Source organism: Pan paniscus, chromosome 9 (assembly GCF_029289425.2).
Source record: "Pan paniscus chromosome 9, NHGRI_mPanPan1-v2.0_pri, whole genome shotgun sequence".
Lineage (NCBI taxonomy): Eukaryota > Metazoa > Chordata > Mammalia > Primates > Hominidae > Pan > Pan paniscus.
The window spans coordinates 114,487,383-114,511,225 of record NC_073258.2 but is presented as its reverse complement, the minus strand read 5'-3'; the positions used below and the strand labels follow the sequence as shown (position 1 = coordinate 114,511,225).

General features: G+C 38.6%; 1 protein-coding gene and 1 pseudogene across 2 annotated transcripts in view; both read left to right on the top strand.

Moving 5' to 3' along the window:
• ZW10 (zw10 kinetochore protein) overlaps nucleotides 1–23,843 on the top strand; it is a 40,960-nt gene that overhangs the window by 6,000 nt on the left and 11,117 nt on the right. Inside the window, exons 3-9 of one of the 2 annotated variants that reach the window (XM_003805479.4) lie at nucleotides 7,182–7,283; nucleotides 7,515–7,592; nucleotides 7,736–7,895; nucleotides 9,460–9,612; nucleotides 10,312–10,503; nucleotides 19,750–19,913; nucleotides 20,452–20,634. In XM_003805479.4, coding sequence (XP_003805527.1) covers nucleotides 7,182–7,283; nucleotides 7,515–7,592; nucleotides 7,736–7,895; nucleotides 9,460–9,612; nucleotides 10,312–10,503; nucleotides 19,750–19,913; nucleotides 20,452–20,634 — 1,032 coding nt within the window. The remainder of the gene's footprint in view (nucleotides 1–7,181; nucleotides 7,284–7,514; nucleotides 7,593–7,735; nucleotides 7,896–9,459; nucleotides 9,613–10,311; nucleotides 10,504–19,749; nucleotides 19,914–20,451; nucleotides 20,635–23,843) is intronic. The other variant, XM_008971764.3, reaches the window with a different exon arrangement.
• On the top strand, nucleotides 16,180–17,174 carry LOC129393309 (small ribosomal subunit protein uS14-like; annotated as a pseudogene).

The window sequence follows — 23,843 nt, the reverse complement described above, 5'->3', positions numbered from 1 at the left end:
AATGTTTTTTATTTCAAGGTGTGAATCTCGTGCCTGGTAATAGTGTGACACAGCAATAAATAGGAGTAATACAGTTAGAGAGAGGAGATATAGCTAAGGATGGCTTCCTATAGGAAATGGCATCCAAACCAAGATGGGAAGTGATAGGCAACAGGGGAAGGAAGAGTGTTGTAAGTAGCCATAAGTTTTAGGTAGGCAGAGGCATGGAGGTAATAGAGAGATGTCACTGTTGGGGAGCTACAAGTATTCCATAAGACAAATGTGGGATTTTGGTGGGAAGGGACATAAGATGAAATTAGAAAGGTAAGCAAGGGCCTTGCATATCAGGTTAGTAGTAACATGATAAAGAGTTTGGACGTTATCTTGATGGCACTGTGGAACCCATAGAGGTTTTTAAGCAAGAGAGTGACATCAGATTTGAATTTCAGGAATCCTATTCTGCTTGCAGTTTGAAGAAAGAACTTGAAGGAAATGAGTCCAGGATATGAGAAGGCAGTTAAAATGTTCAGAGGCAGTTAAAATAATCGAGGAAAAAAAAGGGTGGTGACTTTCTCTAAAGTCAGTGGCAGTGGGAATGGAGAAAAATTGATGGATCCTAGTGACATTTCAGAGAGGATATTTGGGACTTGTTGATGTGGGGAGTGAAGAATGTAGGAGTCAGGGATAACTGGGGAACTAGCTCATGGTTTCATTCCATTCACTGACAGAATCTAGAGAAAGCAGGTTTTTGTGAGAGATTTGAGGAATTTAAATTTAAGGTGCCTATGGGGTATCAAATGGAGTTTCACAGGCAATTGGATTATATTAAGGTGAAGGCTAGACTGTTGTAAAAAAATAAATAAATAAAAAGAGATACCTCGAAATGCAGTGGCTCAAACAAGATCCTTTTTTTTTTTTTTAATCATCGTAGTTTGGTAAGCAGGCTGATTCCACAATCTAAGGCCCAGCTATTCTAGTATAGTCTGTGTCAAGAATTGAAGGGGATCTAGGATTTTAACTTGCTTGAAAGTCGGTAAGTTAGCCTGCTAAAGTTTCATGGATTCTTTAAAAAAATTTTTTTTGAGACAGATTCTTACTCTGTTGCCCAGGCTGAAGTGTGTGGTGCGATCTAGGCTCACCACAACCTCTGCCTCCTGGGTTCAAGCAATTCTCCTGCCTCAGCCTCGCAAGTAGCTGGGATTACAGGCGTGTGCCACCATGCCTGGCTAATTTTTGTATTTTTAGTAGAGACAGGGTTTCACCATGTTGGCCAGGCTAGTCTCAAACTCCTGGCCTCAAGTGATCCACCCACCTCTGCCTCCCAAAGTGCTGGGATTACGGGTGTGAGCCACTATACCCGGCCTCATGGATTTTTTTTTTTTTAATTTTTAAAAATTAAATTTTTTTTTTTTAATTTTTAAAAATTAAATTTTTTTTTTTTTTTTTGAGATGGAGTCTCGCTCTGTCACCCAGGCTGAAGTACAATGGCACGATCTCGGCTCACTGCAAGCTCTGCCTCCCGGGTTCAGGCCATTCTCCTGCCTCAGCCTCCCGAGTAGCTGGGACTACAGGCACCCGCCACCACACCTGGCTAATTTTTTAAAATATTTTTTAGTAGAGACGGGGTTTCACCATGTTAGCCAGGATGGTCTCGATCTCCTGACCTCGTGATCCACCCGCCTCGGCCTCCCAAAGTGCTGGGATTACAGGCGTGAGCCACCGCGCCCAGCCTAAAAATTCTTATTTTTTATTTTTTTGAGACGGTTTCACTCTGTTGCCTAGGCTGGAGTGGGGTGGTACAGTCAAGGCTCACTGCAGCCTCAACCTCCTGAGCTCATTTGATTCTCTCACCTCACCCTCCTGGGTAGCTGGGACTACAGGTATAAGCCACCATGCCCAGCTAAATTTTTTGGTAGGGACAGGGTCTCACAATGTTGCCCAGGCTGGTCTCGAACTTCTGGGTTTAAGTGATTCTTCTTCCTCAGCCTCCCAAAGTGCTGGGATTACAGGCTTGAGTCACCGTGCCTGGAAAGTTTCATGGATTTGTAGAAGACGTGAGTCTCCTTGGTGAGAGATGAAGGACAGTTTATTACTTACAGCAGTAGCCAGAGTATCAGCATTTTTGCATCAGTTACCCAGTCCTGCTCCCTGTAGGACATTGTGCAGTAGATTGCTTTATATTAATAGAAAAGGACTCCTGACTTTAAGGAACCCGACTCTTTTTAATGGGTAGCAAGCATACCTCCCTTTTGCTTTGGAGGGAGACACCATCTCTGTCTTCCAAGGCTGTTTACTATATAGACATTCTTGAAAAGATAGCCCAGAACTAAAGACAGTAATTGCCTTACTTGTAAGATAGTGCAGAAATGTGAGAGACCTCTAGAGAATTGTCTTCCAAAAGTCTGTAGAGCAGCAGCTTTGGCAGTACCTGATAGCTTATTAGAAATGCAGGATCTCAGGCCTCAATCCAGACCCAGTGAATCAGAATCTGCATTTTACTGAGAGTCACTGAGTGATATGTATATGCATTACAGTTTGAGAAGTATTGCTCTTAGGGTTTTGTCATTATTTATGTGATTCAATCTGGTCTCTTTTGGTATCCAGGTTATAGCTGGAGATAAAGGGAAAAGAGAGGGCATGTAGGGGGCACGTCTATTTTCTTAAGACTCAGAGTTGGAAGTGGTACACATTACTTCTGTTTACATTCCATTGGTAGGATCTTAGACATGGTCTCACCCAACTGTGAAGGAGGCTAAAATATATAATCTAGTTGGGTGCTATTAATATGAAAAGAAGGAGAATGGATTTTAGTGGACAGTTTCCACATCATCTTACCCATATACATGTTTGGACGTGAGGAAAATAATGTGGACTCGAGATAGCAGCACTTAGTAATTGAAGCCATGGGAATGGACAAGATTGCCCAGAAAGAGTATATAAAGCAGGGTTTCTCACCCTTGTCACTATTGATGTTTTGGGCTGGATAATTCTTTGTTGTAGAGGTCTGTCCTGTACATCGTATTGTGTTAGCAGTATCCCTGGCCTCTGTTCACTAGATGTGAATAGAACTCTCTCATGGTGCAAACCAGTGACAGCCAATGTCTTCAGACATTGCCAGATGTCCCTGGTTGAGTTTGGGGCAAAATCACTTCCTGTTAAAAACCACTGGTTTGGAGTAAGACAATCAGGAAGAAAGGAGTATCAATATATACGGAGTGGTCAGAAAATGAAGCTCCCAAAAGAGTGAAAAAGGAAGGGCTAGAGAACTAAGAGGAAGATCAGTAGAGAATAGTTTCATGGAACTAAGGGAAAAGAATGTTTCAGAAGGAAGGAAAGTTAACACAGTACTGTTAAATACATTTCAGTCGACCACAGACCACATATACAAGTGTGGTCCTGTGAGATTATAGTAGAGCTGAAAAGTTCCTATCACCTATTGGTAATCTTGACTTTGTAGGGCTAGACTAATGTGTGTGTTTGTGTCTTAGTTTTTAACAGGAAAGTTTACAAAGTTAAAACAAAAAATTTAAAAATAGAAAAAAGCTTATAGAAGATGAATTTAAATAAAATATTTTTACTACAAACCACTACTCAAGGAAATAATAGAGGACACAAACAAATGGAAAAACATTCCATTCTCATGGATAGGAAGAATCAGTATCATGAAAATGGCCATAAGCAATTTATAGATTCAATGCTGTCACATCAAACTACCATTGACATTCCTCACAGAATTAGAAAAAACTGTTTTAATTTCATATGGAATCAAAGAAGACCCATATAGCCAAGACAATCCTAAACAAAAAGAACAAAGCTGGGGTCATCACACTACCTGACTTCAAACTACACTGCAAGCCTACAGTAACCAAAACAGCATGGTACTGGTACCAAAACAGACATATAGACCAATGGAGCAGAACAGAGGCCTCAGAAATAACGCCACACGTCTACAACCATCTGATCTTTGACAAACCTGACACAAAAACAAGCAATGGGGAAAGGATCTGCTATTCAGTAAAATGGTGCTGAGAAAACTGGTTAGCCATATGCAGAAAACTGAAATTGGACCCCTTCCTTACACCTTACACAAAAATTAACTCAAGATGGCTTAAGGACTTAAATGTAAAATCCAAAACCATAAAAACCCTAGAAGAAAACCTGGGCAATTCCATTCAGGACATAGGCATGGGCAAGGACTTCCTGACAAACATGCCAAAAGCAACTGCAATAAAAGCCAAAATTGACAAATGGGATCTAATTAAACTAAAAAGCTTCTGCATAGTAAAAGAAACCATCATCAGAGTGAACAGGCAATCTACAGAATGGGAGAAAATTTTTGCAATCTACCCATGTGACAAAGGTCTAATATCCAGAATTTACAAGGAACTTAAACATATTTATAAGAAAAAAGCAACCCCATCAAAAAGTGGGCAAAGGATATTAACAGACACTTCTCAAAAGAAGACATTTATGCGGCCTACAAACATGAAAAAAGGCTCAACATCACTGAATCGGAGAAATGCAAATCAAAACCACAATGAGATACCATCTCACGCAAGTCAGAATGGCGATTATTAAAAAGTCAGGAAACAATAGATGCTGGAGAGGATGTGGAGAAATAGGAACGTTTTTACACTGTTGGTGGGAATGTAAATTAGTTCAACTATTGTGGAAGACAGTATGGTGATTCCTCAAGGATCTAGAACCAGAAATACCATTTGACCCAGCAGTCCCATTACTGGTTATATACCCAAGGGAATATAAATGATTCTGCTATAAAGACACATGCACACATATGTTTATTGCAGCACTGTTTACAATAGCAAAGACATGGAACCAACCGAAATGCCCATCAATGACAGACTAGATAAAGAAAATGTGGTACATATACACCATGGAATACTATGCAGCCATAAAAAGGAATGAGAGCATGTCCTTTGTAGGGATATGGATGAAGCTGGAAGCCACCATCCTCAGCAAACTAACACAGGAGTAGAAAACTAAACACCACATGTTCTCAGTCATAAGTGGGAGTTGAACAATGAGAACGCATGGACACAAAGAGGGGAACAACACACACCAGGGCCTGGTGGGGGACGAGGGGTGAGGGGAGGGAACTTAAGAGGGTGGGTTAATAGGTGCAGCAAACCACCATGGCACATGTATACCTGTGTAACAAACCTGCGTGTTCTGCACATGTATCCCATTTTTTTTAGAAGAAATAAAAACACACACAAAATACTTTTCTACAGCGTATAGTGTGTTTGCGTTTTAAGCTGTGTTATTGCAAGAGTTAAAAAGTTTAGCTGGGTGCAGTGGCTTACACCTGTAATCCCAGCACTTTGGGAGGCTGAGGCAGGCAGATCACTTGAGGTCAGGAGTTCGAGACCAGCCTGGCCAACATGATAAAACCCCATCTCTACTGAAAATACAAAAATTAGCTGGGCATGGTGGTGGGTGCCTGTAATCCCAGCTACCTGGGTGGCTGAGGCAGGAGAATTGCTTGAACCTGGGAGGTGGAGGTTGCAGTGAGCCGAGATTGTGCCACTGCACTCCAGCTGGGTGACAGAGTGAGACTCCTCAAAAAAAAAAAAGTTAATAAGTTTATAAGGTAAAAATGTTACAGTAAGCTAATGTTAATTTATTATGAAGAAAGAAAATTTTTAAAAATAAATTTAGTGTTACCTAAATGTATAGTGTTTATAAAGTCTGCCGTAGAGTACACTAATGTCCTAGGCCTTCACATTCACTCACCACTCACCCACTGACTCACCCAGAGCAACTTCTAGTCCTGCAACTTACATTCATGGTAAGTGCCCTATACAGGTGTACCATTTTTATGCTGTATTTTTACTGTATGTTTTCTGTGTTTAGATACACAAATATTTACCATTGTGTAAATGGTACAGTAACATGCTGTATGGGTTTATAGCCTAAGAACAATAGTTTTATATAGCCTAGGTACATAGTAGGACATACCATTTGGGTTCCTGTAAGTACACTCTGTGATGTTTGCATGACATCAAAATCACCTAACTGCATTTCTCAGAATGTGTCCCCATTGTTAGTGACACACGACTGTACTAGTAATATTTGCTTTGGATTTAGCAACAAGGAGTTTAGTGTTTTTGTTTGTTTGTTTGTTTGTTTTTTGGCAAGAACAGTTAGGAACCAGATCACAGTGAGGTATAGAGTGAATGAGAGTTGAGAATGTAAAGACAATGAATACAGATCACTATTTCAGGAAGCTGTTTGTGAGAGGGAGGAGAAAAATAAAACAGTTACTGAGCAATAGGGTGGTTGGTAAGGGGGAGGGAATTTTTTCTGAAAGATGGGAGAAATTTTAACATACTTAAATTTGATGGGATAAGCCATGCACTTATAGGCATTCAGTCAATATATATTTCACGAATGAATGAAGATAAATTAGGGAGAGGTTAATTGGAGATTTTAGGAGAGAGGGAATAATTGATCATGTAAAGTCATTGATAAGGTGGGACAGAATGAGAGGTAGATTCTGCCTCAATATTAAATCTTTCTGACAAGGTGCCGTGGCTCATGCCTACAATCTCAGCACTTTGGGAGGCCAAGGTGGGCAGATCGCTTGAGTCCAGGATTTCAAAACCAGCCTGGACAACATGGCAGAACTCCATCTCTATCAAAAAATACAAAAATTAGACAGGCGTGGTGGTGCGTGCCTGTAGTTCTGGCTACTCGGCAGGGCTAAGGTGGGAGGATTGCTTGATTCTAGGGAAGTTGAGGCTGCAGTGAGCTGAGATTGCACCACTGCACTTCAGCCTGGGCAACAGAGTGAGACCCTGTTTCAATTAAAAAAAAGAAATTCCTAATAGAGGTGTCTGACTCTAGAATGAGTTATCACTTGGCAGTGGGGATACCTTTCTAGTAATCCAGGTGGGTGAGCTCTCTGATGAAAGATACCTGCTTAAATTAAGAATAGATGGTGACATGAGGATATTATGTTGAGAGGAATGGGTATTCTTGCAATAGGATAAGGGTTTGGACTAGTTGGACCTCTAAGGTATCTTCCTACTACATTCTGTGATTTTTATTCCAGTCTTAACTAGCATTTAAATTTCAACATAAATTATGTTGACCTAGTAAAGCTTATTGATTTGCTTTAAATTTTTTATTTCTTTGGTATGGTATAGCTTAAAAGTACTTGTTTTTGATGTGTGAATTAGGTCCGCCGGGATCTTCACGTATCAACCGGTGAATTTACAGACTTAAAGCAGCAGTTGGAAAGAGACTCAGTTGTCCTAAGTTTGCTTAAACAGTTGCAGGAGGTCAGTAAACTCAACTTGAACCTTAGTGTTTTGGTGGTGGGAAGGTCTCATTAGTCAATGGCTATCTCCTGACTATAATGGGTTTTTTTGTCTTCATATTTTTTTCTTTCTTTTTTTTTTTTTTTTTTTAGAGAGGGGGAGGGGGAGGGAAAGTGGGAGCATTTCTTAATATTTAAAAGCAAACAGACTTGAAATAATAGGATGTATAAAATATTATACTTAACTTTTCAGTTTTCCACTGCTATTGAAGAATATAATTGTGCATTAACAGAGAAGAAGTATGTCACTGGTGCTCAGCGTCTGGAAGAGGTACTAAATGCTCTCCCCAAAGCATGCGCAATAAGTGCTCTTCTTGTTTTCAGTAAATTTTGTATTTTTTATCATTATGCAAATTATTGTAATTGCCCTGAGTCCAGATGGAATGTTTAACAGTGATTCCATTTCGTTACCAGGCACAGAAATGCTTGAAGTTATTAAAATCCAGAAAATGCTTTGATTTAAAAATATTGAAATCTCTCAGCATGGAGCTCACAATACAGAAACAGAACATACTTTATCACCTTGGAGAAGAGTGGCAGAAGCTGATTGTATGGAAGTTCCCACCGTCAAAAGGTGCTGCTGACCTCAGGTGGACTGCTTTGCTTCATCTGCCTGAACCAGTGTAGTGTCTGAATATATTCTACATTTTTGTATTAGTAGATGAGGGTTCATTCATAATCTTCCATGTCTGTATTGAGCACTCATGTTAGCAAGATGCTTTCTTAGGACCAACTCATCTGGGTCCCTAAAGTGCCCTCACCTTGCTTCCCTTACATCCCTCTTAGCTGTCCCGTTCCCTAGAAATGTGAGAAAAGATGATAGGGTAGTTGGGGTCATGTGGTGAGAGTGTGCTAGAGGAGGTGATAGCAATTTGTGACCACATTAAGTTTCCATTGCCTTGTAGGACGTGCCCGTTCCTGACAGCCCTAATCCTAGCAGTTTATCTTGGCTAGAAAGTGTAAAGGAGCTCTCTAGCCATTCTCTCTCTTGCTTAGGAAAGAAGATGGATCAGTAGGCTTGTGGGTAGAGGAGGGGTCTTGCTCAATTTCTTTCCAGTCTTTGGGGAAAATAATGAGCTAGGGAGTGCTTTGCAAGGTGAAGAAATAGGATTACTTCTGCCCTGGCTTTGATTTATGCTACTTGGCTGTCAGCCTTTCTGCCTACCTCTGGGTATGAGCCCTCTTTGGTGTGTTGTTTGCCCTGAGAGTAAAACTTCAGAGGCTGTATTTAAAGGACATGCTATTGTACCTGGTGTATTTTCCAACACTGGATTTTGAAATTTAGTGTATTTCAAGAGAAACTTTCTCCCCCTGTTCCCTTTCCTATATCCACTTTGGCCTACAAATTCATTATATACATATGTGTGTACATAGACACATATGTGCATATGTGTGTACATAGACACATATGTGCATATGTGTATGTGTGTACATAGACACATATGTGCATATGTGTATGTGTGTCAGGTATTTGAAGGGAGTTATCCTGAAAATTTTAGATTCTGTTCTCAAGTAGAATATTAGTTAAGAGAAGAGGGCAGGTGTGTTGAATTATTTGTTATAACACACCCTACTTGTTAAACTTGTTTGGCAGAAAGAACATAGAAAGGAAGGTCTGTGAAACTAGGACCTCATTTTTCTTTTTTTTTGAAACAAGGTCTCGCTCTGTCGCCCAGGCTGGAGTGCAGTAGCTCAATCATAGTTCACTGCAGTCTCAAACTCCCAGGCTGAAGCAATCCTTCCGCCTCAGCCCCAACTACTTCTCCCACCCTGCCCCCAGTAGCTGTGACCACAGGTGCGTGCTACCATGCCTGACCAATTTTTAAATTTTTTGTTAGAGACAGCGTCTCACTACGTTGCCCAGGCTGGTCTTGAACTCCTGGGCTCAAGTGATCCTCCCGCCTCGGCCTCCCAAAGTGCTAGGATTACAGACATGAGCCCCTGCACATGACCTCAAAAAGTCATTTCCTTTTTTAAAGTGATGCCAAGGACATGTATGTCATAATTCATGTTTGGTTGCATTAGGAGTATATTGTAATAGAACTGCATTGGAAATATCAGAGAATGAGCTCTGAGGAATAGAAGTGGGAACATCTCATATTGGTGAGACAGCTGATATTTTTCTTCCTTTTTCTTAGATACCAGCAGTTTGGAATCTTACCTACAAACTGAACTTCATTTATACACTGAACAATCGCACAAAGAGGAGAAGACCCCTATGCCACCCATCAGTTCTGTCCTCTTGGCATTTTCTGTTCTTGGAGAACTACACAGCAAGCTTAAATCATTTGGTAAGGCATGCTACTTTGTTTCATTTACACAAAATCTCCTGAGGCCCAGTATTAAAGGGAAGACAGAAAAGATGATAAAATATTCTCTGCAGAGTATTAGTATAGGGTGTGGCCTCTTGATTCATCAAAGAGAATTGTCCTAAATATTATCCCTTTTATTAAGGGATTGGGTTTTTTTTTTTTCAACTGTTCCTATTTTTTTTTTTGGTTTTTGAATAATTTAAATAAAAATCTGTAGACAATCTGGGAAACTTCAGTGGTAAAACCTGCACCGCATAATGGTTGGTGTGTAATGTCATGGTATATGTATTTTGGTTGTTAGGTTCAAAGATTCATATTTTTTTTTTTGACATGCTTACTTTTTAGAAGTGTTTTTTTTGAGATGGAGTTTTGCTTTTGTCGCCCAGGCTGGAGTGCAATGGCATGATCTCAGCTTACTGCAACCTCTGCCTCCTGGGTTCAGGCAGTTCTCCTGCCTCAGCCTCCCGAGTAGCTGGGATTTACAGGTGCCTGCCACCATGCCCAGCTAAGTTTTGTATTTTCAGTAGAGATGGGATCTCACCATGTTGGCCAGGCTGGCCTCAGATGATCCACCTGCCTCGGCCTCCCAAAGTGCTGGGATTACAGATGTAAGCCACTGTGCCTGGCCTAGAAGTGTCTTATGGTGATTTTTTGATGAATGTTCATATGATTTTTCAGGTCAGATGCTGCTGAAGTATATCCTTAGGCCGCTGGCATCTTGCCCATCCCTTCATGCTGTGATAGAAAGCCAGCCTAACATAGTTATTATTCGTTTTGAATCTATAATGACTAACTTGGAATATCCATCACCATCTGAAGTTTTTACAAAGATCAGACTGGTACTAGAAGTGCTCCAGAAACAGCTTCTAGGTATGTGTCTCCAAGGCAGTGCTTTTATATTTTGGAAAGTAAATATTGTTTATAAAAGTAAATATTATTTTAAAGTAGAAATGCCTATAATGTGTGAGAAAGGAGGATGAAAAGTAAGTAAATTGTGCCATGGGGCAAAAGAGTTGCCTTCTTGTTTTTTTGCCTATTTTGCATTCCTTCTCTGCATTGTATTGACAAGTAGGGCCATCAGTGGTACCCCAGATTCTGTATTGGTAATATTATTTTAGTTGAATTCCAGGATGCACTTCTCTCACTGGACTCCCAGTACCGTCACAAATTGGAACTCGTGCTTTAATTATAGGAGAAGAAGAAATGAACCAAGTGTTGTTTTACATATTTCCATTAAAACCTCTATTAATCTGATATAACCAAACTTAGTTTAACATAGGAAATAAATTCTATTTCAGCCTGTTGATCTTTGTGTATTCACACTAGACACAGCTAGTTTCTGTATTCCGTAAATCATGTTTTTGGTTGTTGTACCATTAAAAGTGAAGTCTCTTGTGTTTTAATACTGCTTTTTTTTTTTTTTAAGTCTATTTGATTTACCTTCTATGTGCTTTTCTCAGCTGTCATATTGAATAGCCTGGCTAACCATTCTTGCTGTGGCTAAAGTAAAAAAGAAATGCTCCTACTGTTTGTGGGCCTTCCTGGCAGTCATATACTGTATATTTATGTATAAATAATCTATATGTAAAGCAAGGACTTTTCTATAGTTTTGATGAGAGCAGAGAAAAAAAAATCCTAAGGCTTGCATAAACTTCAGAAATCCAAGGTAGTTTTTCTTGTTCCCAGAGCCTTCCCTTAGGGAGGAATACAATTTTATTTTCACTAGATATAAATTAAGTTGTAAACAAAGCATCCAAAGATTAGAAGGAATTGGAGAGATGATTTGGTCCAAATATCTCAGATGCCTGAATCTCCTCTATAATATTCCATCAATTGGTCAGATAGCCAATCTGAACGCTTTTAGTGAGAGAGAACTTGAGGCATTTTATCCTGCCCCTGGGCAGTTCTGAGTACCAGGCAGGTTTTTGTTTTGTTTTGTTTTTTAAAACTCACATTTCTTACCTGTACTTTTAAATAGTACTACGAAAATGCCAGTTTTGCAAATTAAATCTTTAGGGTAGTTATTTTAAAAGTTTGTCACAATATACTACCCTGTAATGTCTACTTTATTGATGCTGTTTCTATGTTGTGGAGCCATATAGAATGAGTCTAATTCCTATTACAGATGATGGATTTTCAAATTCTTTACAGGTGCTGTTATTTCCCCTATATCTTATCACCAGTATAAACATTTTTATTTTTTGAGTGACATAGTTTTAAGTTCTCCTGATCTTCATTGCTCTTCTGGTATTGGCAGGTTTGGTTTTTCCTGAAGCCTCTCTTATCTTGCAGATGGCCTTCTTGATGTGTCTTTGCATGGCTTTTTCTCTGTGCATTTGCATCCTCCTGTCTCTTCCTCTTCTTATAAAGACACAGGTTGTATTGGATCAGGACTCTACCCTTATGACCTCATGTAACCTTAATTACCTCCTTAAAGGGACTACTAGCATACCTCAGAGATATTGCGGGTTTGGTTTTAGACCACTGCAATAAAGTAAGTATCCCAATAAAGCGAGTCCCACAAATTTTTTGATTTCCCAGTGCATATAAAAGTTATAGTTACACTGTACTGTCGTCTATTAAGTGTGCTATAGCATTATGTCTAAAAAGTGTACATACCTTAATTTAAAAATATATTATTATTAAAAAGTGCTAACGATCATCTGAGCCTTCAGTGAGTCATAATCTTTTTGTTGGTGAAGGGTCTTGCCTCAATGTTGATGGCTGCTGACTGATCAGGATGGTGGTTGCTGACGGTTGGATGGCTGCGTCAATTTCTTAAAATAAGACAACAATGAAGCTTGCCTCATCAATTGACTTCCCTTCATGAAAGATTTCTCAGTAACATGCAGTGCTGTTTGATAGCATTTTACCCCTAGTAGAACTTTTTTCAAAATTGGAGTCAGTCTTCTCACCCTGCCACTGCTTTATCAACTAAATTTATGGACTGTTCTAAATCCTTTGTTGTCATATAAACAATGTTCACAGCATCTTCACCAGCAGTAGATTCTGTCTCAAGAAACCACTTTCTTTGTTCATCCACTAGAAACAACTTATCATACATTCGGGTTTTATCATGAGATTGCAGCAATTTAGTTATATCTTCAGGCTCTATTTCTGATTCTAGCTCTCTTGCCATTTCTAGTACATTGGCAGTTCCTTCTTTAACTGAAGTCTTTAAACCCCTCAAAGTCATGAGGGTTGGAATCAACTTCTTCCAAACTCCTGTTAATTTTGCTATTTTGACCTCCTCCCATGAATCATGAATGCTTTTAATGACATGTAGAATGGTGAATCCTTTCTAGAAGATTTTCATTTTATTTTGCTCAGATCCATCAGAGGAATCACTGTAGCAGCTATTTTATTTCTTGAATAATAAGACTTGAAAGTCAAAATCACTCCTTGATTCATAGGCTACAGATGGATGGTGTTAGCAGGCATCAAAACACATTAATCTCCTTGTTTATCTCCATCAGAGTTCTTGGGCGACCAGGTGCATTGCCAGTGAGCAGTAATATTTTGAAAGAAATCTTTTTTTCTGAGCAGTAGGTCTCAACAGAGACCTTAAAATATTCAGTAAACCATGCTATTGGCTGGGCATGGTAGCTCACACCTGTAATCCAAGAGCTTTGGAAGGCCACGGTAAGAGAATTGCTTGAGGCCAGGAATTTGGGTAACATAGCGATACCTGCCTGGGTATTGCTATGGGTAACATAGTGATACCTGGCCTGGGTAACATAGCGATACCTGGCCTCTACTAAAAAAATACAAAATTAGCCAGGCATAGTGGCATGTGCTACTTGGGAAGCTGAGGCAGGAGGATCAATTGAGCCCAGTTGGAGGCTGCAGTGAGCTGTGTTCACGTCACTGCACTCCTGGGTAACAGAGCAAGAGTCTGTCTCAAAAAAGAAAATAAGACATGCTGTTTTTGAAAAATATCCTGAAAAACCATGCTGTTGTAGATGTGTTGCCATCCAGGCTTTATCCTATCTCTAGAGCACAAGCAGAGTAGATTTAGCATAATCCTTAAGGGCCCTGGGAATTTTTTTGAGATGGAGTCGCACTCTGTTGCCCAGGCTGGAGTATAGTGGCATGATCTCGGCTCACTGCAACCTCTGCCTCCTGGGTTCAAGTGATTCTCGTGCCTCAGCCTCCTGAGTAGCTGGGATTACAGGCATGCACTACCATGCCCAGCTAATTTTTGTAATTTTAGTAGAGACAGAGTTTCACTATGTTGCCCAGGCTGATCTTGAACTCCTGGCCTCAAGAAGTCCACCTGCCTTGGCCTCCCAAAGTGCTAGGATTACAGGTGTGAGCCATCGCACCCGGTCTGGTGCTAGGATTTTTGGAACGGTTGATGAACATGGTTTCATCTTAAAGTCACCAGCAGCATTAGTCCCTAACAAGAGGGTCAGCCTATCGTTTGAAGCTTTGAAGCCAAGTATTGACTTCTGTCTAGCAATAAAAGTTCAAGATGGCATATTCTTCCAATAGAAGGCTATTTTGTCTACACTAAAAATCTATTGTTTAGTATAGAGACATTTGTCAGTTATCTTAGCTAGGTCTGCTGGATAACTTGCTGTAGCTTTTCCATTGGCACTTGCTGCTTCACCTTGAGCTTTTCTATTATGGAGACAGCTTCTTTTCTTCAAACTCATGAACCAAACTCTGCTAGCTTCAGCCTTTTCTCCTGCAGCTTCCTCACCTCTCTGAGCCTTCATAGAATTGAAGAGAGTTAAGGCCTTGCTCTGGATTAGGTTTTGGCTTTAAGAAAATGTCATGGTGGGTTTGAGCTTCTACACAGACCACTCAAACTTTCTCCATAAATTGCCAGGCACAGTGGCTCACTCCTGTAGTTCCAGCACTTTGGGAGGCCAGGGCAGATGGATCACTTGAGGTCAGGAGTTCAAGACCAGCCTGGCCAACATGGTGAAACCCTGTCTCTACTTAAAATACAAAAATTAGCTGGGCATGGTGGCACCCATCTGTAATCCAAGCTGCTCAGGAGGCTGAGGTGAGAGAATTGCTTGGACCCAGGAGGTGGAGGGTGCAGTGAGCTGAGATCATGCCATTGCACTCCAGCCTGGGTGACAGAGCAAGATTTTATCTCAAAAAAACAAAACAAAACAAAAAACAAAACTTTCTCCATAAATAAGGTTGTTTTACTTTATAATCCATGTGTTCACTAATACACTTTTAATACACTTTTCATTTCCTTCAAGAGCTTTTCCAACCAACTCAGGAACAGAAAACCAAATACCGCATGTCCTCACTTATAAGTGGGAGCTAAGTGATGAACACACATGACACATATTGGGGACAACACACACTGGGGCCTATTGGAGGGTGGGGGATGGGAGGAGGACAAGGATCAGGAAAAATAACTAATGGGTACTAGGCCTAATACCTGGGTGATGCAATAATCTATACAACAAAACCCTGTGACACAAGTTTACCTATATAACAAACCTGCACATGTACACCTGAACTTAATATAAAAGTTAAAAAAAAAGTAAAGGTAAATACATAAGTAAATAAAAGTAATGTTTACACTAAAAAAACCCAATCTTTTCCTTTGAATTCAAAACTTGGCTAACTGGTGCAAGAGGCCTAGTTTTTGACTTCTCTGAGCCTTTGACATGCCTTCATCACTGAGTTTTATCTTTTCTAGCTTTTGATATAAAGTGAGAGATGTGTGACTCTTTCACTTGAACACGTATAAGCCATTGTAGGGTTATCAGTTGGTCTAATTTCAGTATTGTGTCTCAGGGAATAGGGAAACCCTAGGAGATAGAGACATGAGTGGAAAGGGTCAGGATATGAGGGAAAGGGGTGGCTGGTTAGTGGAGTAGTCAGAACACACACAACATTTGTTAAGTTCACTGTCTTACATGAGTGGTTCATGGCATCTCAAAACAATTGCAATGGTAATGTCAAATCATGAAAAAGTTTGAAATACTCTGAGAATTGCCAAAATGTGACACAGATATATGAAGTGAGCGCATGCTCTTGGACAAAATGGTGCTCATAGACTTGCTTAATGCAGGGTTGCCACAAATCTTCAATTTGAAAATAAAACCCCAAAAACCAGTATCTGTGAAGCACATTAAAGCAAAACACAATAAAATAAACTATGCCTGTATATCCAAATCTAGTCACATTGGGGGCTAGGGCTTCAACGTATGAATTTGGGCAGGGACACAATTCAGTCCATAACAGTTGTGTGTGTATATATATTTGGCAAATACACACACACACACACACACACACATCTTGTTCATGTGCAGTGTGACGTAAGTACGAAAACAGTTTTTTGCCATTTTTTAATCTTTGATTATTTGAATATTTGGCAAGCATTTCTTTTGTTTTAACAAAGCCTTGAAGATAACAATGTAGTAAATGTTTCTAAAACCCTTCCAGATTCAACTAATGAGCATTGGCAAAGAACATAAGTTCATATTTATTGTCTTCTGTTTCTTTCAACAGTTCCATTAACCAGTAATAATTTATAGTATTTGCATGTATGCAAACTGAATGCTTTTAACAATGTTCATTAAACTTTTTATAGAGCATGTTTCAGATAAAAAACTGAATGCAGGTATCTATCACGTGATGGAGTGAAGCAATAAGGGAATCATTAGTCCTTCTCTTTTTTTTTTTTTGAGATGGAGTCTCGCTCTGTCGCCCAGGCTGGAGTGCAGTGGCACAATCTCAGCTCACTGCAACCTCCACTTCCTGGGTTCAAGCAATTCTGCCTCAGCCTCCTGAGTAGCTGGGATTACAGGTGCATGCCACCACGTCCGGCTGATTTTTGTATTTTTAGTAGAGTCGGGGTTTCACCATGTTGGTCAGACTGGTCTCGAACTTTTGACCTCGTAATCTGCCCTCCTTGGCTCCCAAAGTGCTGGGATTACAGGCGTGAGCCACTGCGCCCAGCCAGCCTTTTGTTTTAAAATTCCAATAAATCTGGATTTTTTTCCCCTAACATAGAACTAAAACACTATTCATTGTAATAAAAATTAATTTTTTCATATCTTGCTGAAATTCTTTGACAAATGTGAAAGATTAAAAATACCTGTGGAAAACAGACAACAACTGTGCAGTGAGATTGATTTTTTAGGCTGTGAATTGATAATATTTCTTTGCAAATTTGGAAGTCCCTTTGGAAAAAATGTATCAAAAGTATGATTTAAAGCTAAAGAAAATTATTTGGCCTTTTTATCTCATCGCACTTCTGAGAGCAAGATAGGTCACCAGCAGCTGTACTGGAGCCACTGGTGAAAATTCAGCCAGGATTCTCGCTTTTGTCGTGTCTGCTCAAGCCAGCATGGTCTGATCTGGAAATATGGCCTCAATGTGTGCCTCCAGTGTCTCCGTCAGTATGTGAAGGATATTGGTTTCATTAAGTTGGACTAAGTGATCTTCCTTGAAAGGATTATCCAAGGCATCTACCTAATAAAAAACCACGATGGCTCTTTGTGCATAAAATAAACACTAAAAAAAAAAAAAAAAAAAGTATTTGCAGTTTTCCAGAAATTGAATCAATTGATCTTTGATATTGTTAGAAAGATATTGTATTTTATGGACAGTATTCTGTGGTTGCTTCATTGAAAATCTTTTACATTTTAAAAAATATGTCCTTTCCTTGTAATTTTTAAGAAAATTAAAAAAAAAAAAACAAGATCACTTCTTTTGCCATCTCCCCATTTAAAAAGGATTTTCTTTTTTGTGCAAGAATCCAAGTTATTTTATAGCTGGTGAAAGTTAGAAGTTCAGGTCCTGTTAAAATCACACTTTTTATTGGACATTTAATTCTAATTTCAGGTGACTAATTTTGTCAATTCTTTTTTCACAGGAAGCATCAAATTCCTAATGTATTTGCTGAAAATGTCCCTTAATATTGTTCACTTTATTGTCTTAAAAAATGTTTTGTAGCCAGGCGCGGTGGCTCATGCCTGTAATCCCAGCACTTTGGGAGGCCAAGGCAGGTGGATCACCTGAGGTCAGAAGTTCAAGACCAGCCTGGTCAACATGGTGAAACCCCATCTCTACTAAATATACAAAAATTAGCCGGGCGTGGTGGCGGGCACCTGTAATCCCAGTTACTTGGGAGGCCGAGGAAGGAGAATCGCTTGAACCCAGGAGGCGGAGGTTGCAGTGAGCCAAGATTGCGCCATTGCTCTCCAGCCTGGGCAACAAGAGCAAAACTTCATCTCAAAAAAAAAAAAAAGAAAAAAAATGTTTTGTATGCAACAAGCAAGCAGCTTTTTTTGTTTTGCCCTGTTGTAGCAAATTGCAGCTGCCATTGATTGTGAAATTTGTGACATACTTTCTTCTAGTCTTTTTTACCTTTGCTCTTTCAGTGGTACTACCAGCTTCTCCATCTTCACTTGACTGTATCAATAGTATGCTTTGTTTTAAATTTAAAAATTTGTACATATTTTCTTAATCTAGAAAAAGAATAATATCATAATTAAAATGAGTATTTCAGTTTAACTACCTATTACAATTTATGTAGGTATCACCATAACTTGCGCTCTATGCATAAAATATTCAAATAAACACATTACAATGTTATGTTAGTGCATGGTGGAAAAGAACTGTGATAGGATCAGTCTGGAGAAAAAAATCATGTTGGGATCAGTCTGTTGACACTGACTGGTTTGGCATTGTATTATATGAAATACCAGAAATGACATTTGTGCCTGTTGAGTGCTTGACAATACAACAGTAATATGTGATGCAGTAGTTGCAGTTAAATGTAGTTCTATCAAAACAATGAAATTGTGTTTAATGGAAAAGTATTTTATACTGCTGCTTTAAAAAATTTTTTCCATTCAAAAATTACAGAGAGGTCTCGTGCCTCCACTGAATTTTCTACAGTGTTAACATCTTAAATATTATATAGTAATATATAGTGCAGTATAGTGCAATATCAAAACCAGGAAATTGACATTGGTACAATTCATAGAGTTTATTTAGATTTCACCAGTTTTACATGCTTGTGTGTGTGTTTCTGTAGTTCTGTGCAATTTTTTCATATATGTAAATTCATGTAACCACCACTACAATCAAGACACAGAACTGTTCCAAAACCACAAAGCTCCTTTGTGCTGCCCCTTTATAAGCACACACCCCTGCTTCTATTTTTAAACTTAAATCTCAGTTAATCAAAACTTTAAAAAGTTGAATTTCTCAGTCACACTAGCCACATTTTAAGTGTTTAGTAGCAAAATGTGGTTGGTGGCTATCATATTGGACAATGCAGACTAGACTTTAGGTGTTGTGAGGTATCTTAAAGGCTTTGAGATAATATGTTCACTTTCTTCTAAGGCGTGTGTGTGTGTGTGTGTTTGTGTTTAAAGAGACTTGATCTTGCTATGTTGCCCAGGCTGGATTTGAACTCTTAGGCTCAAGTGATCCTCCCACCTCAGCCTCCTGAATGGCTTTGTCACTGTGCCCTGCTCTTCTAAGGCTCTTAATCCCCTAAGTCTTCCTTTGTGAATCAGAACTAGGTTCATAACAGCTAGTCTCTTATGAGTCCTCTTCCTTCTACATTGGTGCCTGGTTCTTAATTATTATTTAATTGATTAATAAGATATTCTAAACAACATCCTCAATATGTGTTGGAAAAATCCACCATAACATATACTGTAGAGGAGGTATTGAAGTATTCTGTTTTATAAACTAGTTATGTTTTACTGTAAAGTACAAACACTCAGATTCTATGCAGAGACGAAAAAAGTATGTTTATTCATTATTAAATAAGTGAGATTTTATTCTAAACTAGTTTCAAGTTAGAATGCAGAACTTCTGAGTGCTTGTCATACAATCAAATCAGCAGCTAGCACTAGGTGATTATAATGTAGATGGCTTAATACCTCATTGTTACAGAGTACAGACAGTAATATAGTACAGACAATTCATTTGAGCAGTGAAAATAAAATAATAATAATTGTGTGTCATGATTTGTCCCACGCAGTTGAGAAGGCTGTAGAATTATCTGTGCTGTTTTCTTCCCCATCATCTTAAAATTAAAGAATTCTAGAAAACCTAAGAATATTCCAGGACTGTGAATGGTTTCTTGTTTAAAACTTCTTTTTTTAAAAAATTCAGATTTGCCACTTGACACTGACCTGGAAAATGAAAAAACATCTACTGTCCCATTGGCTGAGATGCTTGGAGACATGATCTGGGAGGACTTGTCTGAGTGCCTCATCAAAAACTGTTTGGTTTATTCGATTCCAACAAATAGCAGCAAATTACAGCAATATGAAGAGGTAAAGAGCCGAGATAGCACAGAAGGTTTTAAGACACTGTTGATTCTTATTGCTGTCTTTTGTTTTTCCTTGGAGATAGTTTGTTCTTTAGTTATACCTTTAAGTAAATTATTAATAAGGAATAGAGACAAATTCCATATAACTTCATTTTTCTCCTGGCTTCCTACCTCTTTAACTGCAGAAGTTTGTTTCCTTATTAAATATATTTTCTTTATGTTCATTTATACTTATATCAGCTATAATAGCTATTGTGTGACATTTTACTTTTTGCTTCTTTTTAGTGTTTCCTTGAATGCTAAAATAAGTATATTTGTTTTAAAGATCTTTGTATTTTTACTAAGTAGAGTCAGACATTTCTACTGAAGATATTCTTTCTAATGAATTTAAGGCTGGAAATATGTATATTTTTATACCTAGTAATTGATGGTCCATTCTAAAATGACCAGCTTGGTCCTCATTTTTTTATACATTGGATTTGAAATTCTAATATTGTAATGGAATATATGTATATGATTCTTTTTTTTCTTTTGTATCTCAGATCATACAGTCCACTGAAGAATTTGAAAATGCCCTAAAGGAAATGAGATTTTTAAAAGGAGATACTACAGATTTGCTGAAATACGCTCGTAACATCAATTCTCATTTTGCAAACAAAAAGTGCCAGGATGTGATTGTGGCAGCCAGAAATCTAATGACCTCAGAAATTCATAACACTGTGAAGGTACCAGTGTTATATTGCATTGTATATGAAACATTGTATATGAGAAAGCAACTCATTTTGAGATGCATATAGTAAAGTGGAAGAGAGGATGACGGTTGTTGAGCTGAGTCAAGTTATCAATCTTTTTTACATTGGTTTTGTCTCCTTTAAAGTGGTCCTAATCTCCACCTCTTCCATTGGGTATTGTGAAGTGCAGATACGATAATGCACATGAAAGCCTTGTATAAATTGAAAAAGTCTACATACATGTAATGGATTATTATTGTTGAAGTGAGACAGTAGATTATTCTCATCTTTATTTCTGAAGGTTTTAGGACACAGCTTTGTGACAGGTACACTTGGGCTACATTATGTCCAGAAATTATATCCTATTATGAAAGTGTTGACTTCATCTAATAGACTAGTTTTAAAGTTAAAATAATAAAAAGATAGGATATAAATAATTACCTGTAAAGGCAGTGGACCTTTGACCTTTTTTTTTTCATATCTTACATGTATGAAATAATGTATATATCTTGAATTGGGCTGTGGTTTCTTTTAACATAAATGTCAATTGATTATGTCACTCTTCTGCAGAAAGTCCAGTGTCTTCCCATCTTATTTAGAGAAGACCCAGTAGCCTTACAGTGGACTACAAGGCCTTATCTGATCTGCCTCCTATTGCCTCTCTGACTCTATTATCTATTGCATTCATCCTTCACTATGCTGCAGGCATCCTGGACTTATTTCTGTTCCTTGAATGTGCTAGGCCTACTTTGTTTCAGAATCTCTGAACCACTTGTTACCTCTGCATGGAATATTCTTACCGCAGATCACATGATTTGCTTTTTAAAAAGTACTTTCTGATCACTTAAAAAAAAATTGTAACCTCCCCTATTTCCTGTACCCCTTCCTTGGTGTATTTTTCTTTTTATTATATCATCAACCAACATTTTATATGAATTGTTTGTTGTTTCTCCCTCTAGAAAGTAAGCTCCATGAGGGTAGAGTTTTGTTGTTGTTTTGTTTTGTTTTTTTTTTTTTGACTGTTTTGTTTACTGTTATATCTCCAGCACTAAGAAAATACCTGGTACATACATACTACTACTATGTACTCAGTGCTCATGTGCTTACTGATTACCTTCGGTAAATGAATTCATATATATCTCACAACTCCTTGATGTAAACAGCATTACTGCTGAATTGCTCTGTGACTCTGGGCTTAATCTTCTCACCTTGTTGAACCTCATTTTCCTCTTCTGTACTGTGAGAGAATTGAACTAGATAATCTGAGTTTCCTACTTAAGTAATTTTGAGAGTTTGTAAAACTGCATTTTTTCTGAGTACTCAAATCCTAATGTAGCTTCCTCTAGGTCAGGACGTCTCAGCAGTGGCAGTGTTAACATTTGGGACCGGATAATTCCTTGCTGTGGGGGACTGTCCTATGGGATATTTAGCAGCATCCCTGACCTCTGTTCCCTAGATTCTAGTAGCACCTCTTCCAGTTGTGACAAGCAAAAATATCTCCAGACATTGCCAAATGCCCCCTTTAAGACAGAATTGTCCCTGATTGAGAACCACTGCTTTAGATTCCAGCTGGTTCTTTCTCTTGGCATTTAGGCCCTGGAATTAGATTTTCTAAACTTCCCAACTTTGAAAAAAGCTCCTCTTCCCTTTTCTAAAAAACATTTTCAACTTAATTGCTTTTCATGGTCTGTTTCTCAATTCTCTTTATTCCCCTATGTGTACTCACTGTTTTCCCAAAAGATCTATAGTTGTGTTTTTTGTTGTTGTTTGGTTTTTACATTTTGTCTTAAGAGACATCTTACTAGGTCTAACATTCTTCCGTCTTAGTTTCCTTTGCCCCTCCTCATGAAGTCACCTTTTCGAATCTTATGTATCCAGGCCCACTATTTTTCAGACAAAGATTAGCATTTTAAATAAACTCTGTAAGTAAATTTTTTCATCATCATTCTAATCTTAGCCATAATTTTTGACTACCCAGTCCCTGGTATTTGTATTCTCATTTAAACTTCATAACAGCTCTCTAAAGTAGATATTACACCATTTTACAGATTAGAAAGCCAAGTCCGCTGACTTAAATAGTTTTATTAGACTTTGAACCTTTTCTGCCAGAAAATCTCTGTCGAAGTCCAGTATGTGCAAAGTTGTTATTCTTGCAGTGGGAGTAGGGAGCCTGCTGCCTCTACATGCTTTATCTTTTTTTTTTTTTTTTTAATCCCTGAAGCATCTTTGAGGAACAAGTTTCAAAAGCCATTATTAGTATATTATTTACTTTACAGTGAGAAAATTGAGATCCAGAGACGTTAAATGACTTTGTTAAAAGTTAGGGTGAAAAATATTACTGTTTTCACATTCACAGCCTACTGTTCTTTCATTTAGTCCCAACAAAAGAAATTTTTGATTGAAACTTTTTTTTTTTTTAATAAGGGGAGGATATGCTAGTTTGAATGAGTTATTTCTTAGACTAAGCCAACACATGTGCCTGGTACAAAATAATTTGTTCAAGAATCTAGACAGTGGAACCCCAAATTATGCTGCTCTGTAATACTAATAGTCTAGTATGAGACAGATGATTTTTGAAGGTCTTTTTATTTAGCTGAAATCTTAGGCCAGTTGCACAGCTTTGCTATTTCAGCCAAGATTAAGAATGCTTGGGGCCGGGTGCGTTTGCTCATGCCTATAATCCATACACTTTGGGAAGTCGAGGAGGGAGAATAACTTGAGCCCAGGTGTTCGAGACCCGCCTGGGCCATATAGCAAGACCTTTTCTCTACTAAAAATAAAAGTAAATTGGCTGGGTGTGGTGGGTGCCTGTAGTCCCAGCTACATGGAAGGTTGAGGCTACAGTGAGCTATGATTGTGCCACTGCACTCCAGCCTGGGTGACAGAGCAAGACCCTGTCTCAAAAAGAGTGCTTAGAAGAATGTCACAGTAAAGGGGATTAAGGGAATTGTTTATCACTTATGACATGCTTTCATCTAGGATTCAGCAGTCATTAAAATATTGTCATATTTATTGAAATCTTTTAATTACTCTGTAGAGCCGTAGCTGTATCATGAAAGCAAGCAGTATCTTATTCTTCACCGTGTGCTTATATTTGTTTTTTTTGAGACGGAGTCTTGCTCTGTCGCCCAGGCTGGAGTGCAGTGGCATGATCTCAGCTCACTACAAGCTCCGCTCACTGCAAGCTCCGCCTCCCGGGTTTG